Below are 4,028 nucleotides of genomic sequence, written 5' to 3'. Positions count from 1 at the left end.
CCTAAAGAATTTTGAATTGATCCTCTCGGTCTTCTTTCATGAATTCTTTTCTATCCATTACTTTATTGCTACTGTACTAATGTTAGGCATCTCATGTACTATGAGAAGGGAACTCCGGTGGCTTCGTCCATTGGAAGTTGCACTGTTGAAGGTGATGATTCTTTGCTGGTTCAAGGGAGAAAGTTAGGATGATTCCTGCTGTGTGATTTACAATCCAGTATAAGGTCAGGATTATCACTCAAACATCAGTGATGAAACTGATTGACTGAAATGTGACTTTACAAAGAGGTTCAAATACATGTATTTTCCCCATAATGGTTAAGTGTTGCTGTCAATATGTGTCATCAAATCGGAACTTGCTCAGAGATGACCTGGAAGCTCATTTTCAGAGGAAGCAAACGCCACCGGAGGAGATTGCCTCTGTGAAGCGGTTGGCGGATTTGAACTGCTTCCCTTTGGGTTGGAAGCATGACTCTATATTCTCTAGGTCAACAGACTCCCTAACATTAAAATAAAAGTATTGTTTGTTCCCATTCCAAAGAAAAGGGACATGACAGAGTGCAGTAACCCAATATCAATATCACATGCAAGCAAGATTTTGTTGAAAATTATTCAACATCAACTGGAACAGCACATCACCAGAGGACTGACAGATGTGAAGGCTGGGTTTAGAAGAGGCTGTGTCCTAGGAATATAATCATTAATGTTGGATGGATTTTGGCTGAAAGCACAGAGTACCAGAGGAATGTTTATTTGTGTTTCATTGACTATGCAAAGGCTTTTGACTGTGTGGATCATAACAAACTGTGGAACAGATCTTCCAGGAGGCTGGGCTCTATTAGGAGGACTGTGGCATCAGGATTGGAGGAAGACTCATCAACAACCTGTTATGAAGATGACACATCCTTGCTTGATGAAACTGAGGAGGATCTGAAGCACTTGCTGCAGAAGGTCAAGGACTGCAGCCTTCAATATGGGTTGAAGCTCAACATCAAGAAAACAAAGATTCTCATCACTGGACTGATTGGCATCATCATGATAAATGGTGACGAGATTGAGATTGTTCACAGCTTCAGTTTGCTTGGCTCCACAATCAGTACTCTTGGTACCAGCAGCCAGGAGATCAAAAGACTAATTTCCCTGGGAAAGTCTGTTGTCAGGAGCCTCTCCAGAGTACTGAGAGCAACGATGTCAGCTTAGAGACTAAGGTGCGCCTGATCCAGGCCATTGTCTTCACAATTACCAGCTAAGCATCAGGAAGCTAGAGAATGACTAGGAATGATAGGAGAATTGATGATTTTTTGAGCTGTGGTGCTGGAGAAGAGCATAGAATATACCATGGACTGCTTAGGAGAACAAACAAGTTTGTCCTGGAGAGGGTGAAGCCAAGCTGCTACTTGGGAAGCAAGGATTCTGAGGCTTCATCTGACATACTTTGGGCCTGTTGCAAGGAGTGACCAATCCTTGGAGAGGGACATCATGCTTGGGAGGGTGGAGGGACAGCACAAGAGAGGAAGACCCTCAATGAGATGGATTGATTCAGGTACTGGGGAAATGGGGGTAGTGGTGTAAGAGACAATAAAGTTGGCAAGGGATAGAGAAGGGTTCAAAGCTGTTGTACCTAGGCCACATAACAACAAACCTTGAAAATATAGAAGACCCCTGTCAGAAGGATGATGAATCTTTTCCCATGTGGTTAACTGCCTCTGCAAACCCGCCGGCATGTCAGCTATGGGTCGGTTCTTACTCTACCGTCCTCAACAACAACAGCATCAAATTCCTTCTGACAGTCGTAGAAATTATTTCATCCTGGTTTTTGTTCTTTGCTTCTGGGTCACACAGGTTACCATGAGTGAATAAAAACTCAAAACTTTATTACCACTAAGTCATTCCTGACTCGTACTTGACCTTCCAACAGGCAGGTGTCCTGAAGCTGTAAATCACACAGAGGCATCTCTCCATTCTTCTCCCACTGAGTGGCTGGTATTTCAGCTTCCAAAGAGATGCCACCTTTGACTTTAATACAACTCCCTGTGGAGCCAACAGGCTGAATTGATTGTGTCTAATCCAGTGGTTGAAAGGCTCTAGGCTATGCCAAAAAGACAGTATTTTTTATGTTTTTGTCACTGCTAGAAACATTCCTAATGGTAGCAGTGGAATCGAAACAACTTTAGCAGGTGCACCAAGTAACCTGTACATTTATGTATCGCCACCTAATTTCAGGCACCTCTATTAGCGAACTTCTGGAAATCAGAAGCATAAAAACAGGCAGTTAAGCTCTAGAGCCTACATTTGCCATTATGGGACCACTGGTCATCTCACCTCTCAGTTCAAATCTGTCGCATGCAGGGTGAGGACCTCCTGGAGTGTGCCCCGTCCTATAATTACAGCCTTTCATCCACATCCAATTTCAACAGAAGACCTATTTCTCACCCCCCTCCTTTTCTCACATTGCTGTATCCCCATGACAGCAGCTAAATTCCAGAAGCCTATAGAATATTGGGCTCTTCAAGGCCTGATGTACATGATAAATTGTCAAAATAAGAACTTTAATCTCCATTTTTACCACATACATCTCATTACTTCAGTTGTCTCCTCTGGGATTGCTGTCTAGAAGCAAAATGACATCTCTTGTGATAGTAAATTCTCAAACTGCTTGTGTGTAATGTTGAATACCTACAGCACAGTTGTTTTTACTATGGAACAAATATTTAACTATGATATTGTTTTGGGAGTTAAAAATTCTATTTTCTGCTACCAGTACTGATTTAGCTGGACATTTCAACATAGCTCATATATAGCTCTTTCCTCGTCACAGAGATAATTTATCAGTAGCATATTTTCTTTTTCTGGATTTATGTGTGGTATTTTATGAAACATTTTGGTCCCAACACAGTCACTTTGCTCCTTTCAAAGAGAGACTTACAACAATATGATTAAGATTAATTGTTTGAAATCTGATATGCTCCAAGGTCTCGCTATAAATCTGTCCTCAAAATCCATAATACAGAATGGAGTTATGTGAAAAAGGGCGCTATAATGAGGTTCTACTGCATTTCCATTATTAACTGCCTTGGATTCTGTCCAACATGGACATATGTTGACTTTCAAGCTATATAAGGCCAGGTTATATTGACTTAGGCGGCAGCATAGGATTGTTTTGAATGAGCTTGAAAATGCTCGATCATGTCAAAGTAGGAGGAAAATGTTTACGCATCCACTCACGAGAGGAACCAAGTTCAAGTCCCACCCATGTCCATACTTTGAGTTCTGTTCTCAGTCACAAATCTCTACTTTAAGATCTTTCTTTGGTCACTGGGTAGCTTTATGTCAAGAATTTGAAAGAGACATTCAATGGTCCTTATAAGATGTTCAGATTTAAAAACAAAACAAAACAAACAAACAAACAAAACCCCCAAAACCTATGAGAATTTGTTGCTCATTGTCACCTAGATTTGTGACTCTTCTCGTTCCTCTGTTTCAGATCCTCCAGTAAGAAGACAGCACAGTTCAAAAGAGAAAGGATTTAATGATAGAGCTAATAGTGTAAGTTCTGTAGGCAAAGAGAAGCCCACTTCCTGGGACAGCCCCAGACAAACTCATGCCAATCTCCAGGAGCTGATATGATCCTGGTTCACCACAGCCTGACTTTTTTTTTTTTTTTTTTAAAAGAACCATTTGTTAGGACTCTCTGGCAGCTTACTGAGAGTACCAGAGCCAAAGACTTAGGTTTTAATCTCAATTGGTCACTGGCTTTATGTTTTTTTTTTTAGCTAGGTTACTTAAATAGGAATAAAAACTTACTTCTCAGGGTTGATAATAAGAATTAAATGAGCTAATGTGTGGAAAGCCATTTAATACCAAGAAGACATGTAGTCTGTGGATGTTTGCAAGAGTTCAGCACTTTTATTGTGTGATTTAACACATCTACGAAGAGATTTTAGTACTTTTCATCCCAGCAACATGAGATGCAATGTATTTCTTCTGGCCTGAATCTCAGAATTCCCATATCTAGGAAGGTTACCCAC

At 40.8% G+C, this 4,028-nt stretch overlaps 1 protein-coding gene across 1 annotated transcript in view; it reads left to right on the top strand.

The window, feature by feature from the left end:
* The window catches only part of LOC102876878, a gene marked incomplete at its 5' end in the record, with an annotated part of 41,075 nt that extends 37,545 nt beyond the window's left edge, over positions 1-3,530 (top strand). The window contains one exon of the mRNA XM_006890388.1: positions 3,485-3,530. Within this exon, the coding sequence (XP_006890450.1) occupies positions 3,485-3,530 (46 nt within the window). The remainder of the gene's footprint in view (positions 1-3,484) is intronic.
* Positions 3,531-4,028: the final 498 nt, after the last annotated feature.

Source organism: Elephantulus edwardii, unplaced genomic scaffold (assembly GCF_000299155.1).
Source record: "Elephantulus edwardii isolate Elephantulus edwardi_28Jun2011 unplaced genomic scaffold, EleEdw1.0 scaffold00088, whole genome shotgun sequence".
Taxonomy (NCBI): domain Eukaryota; kingdom Metazoa; phylum Chordata; class Mammalia; order Macroscelidea; family Macroscelididae; genus Elephantulus; species Elephantulus edwardii.
This window is presented reverse-complemented; position numbering and strand designations above follow the sequence as displayed.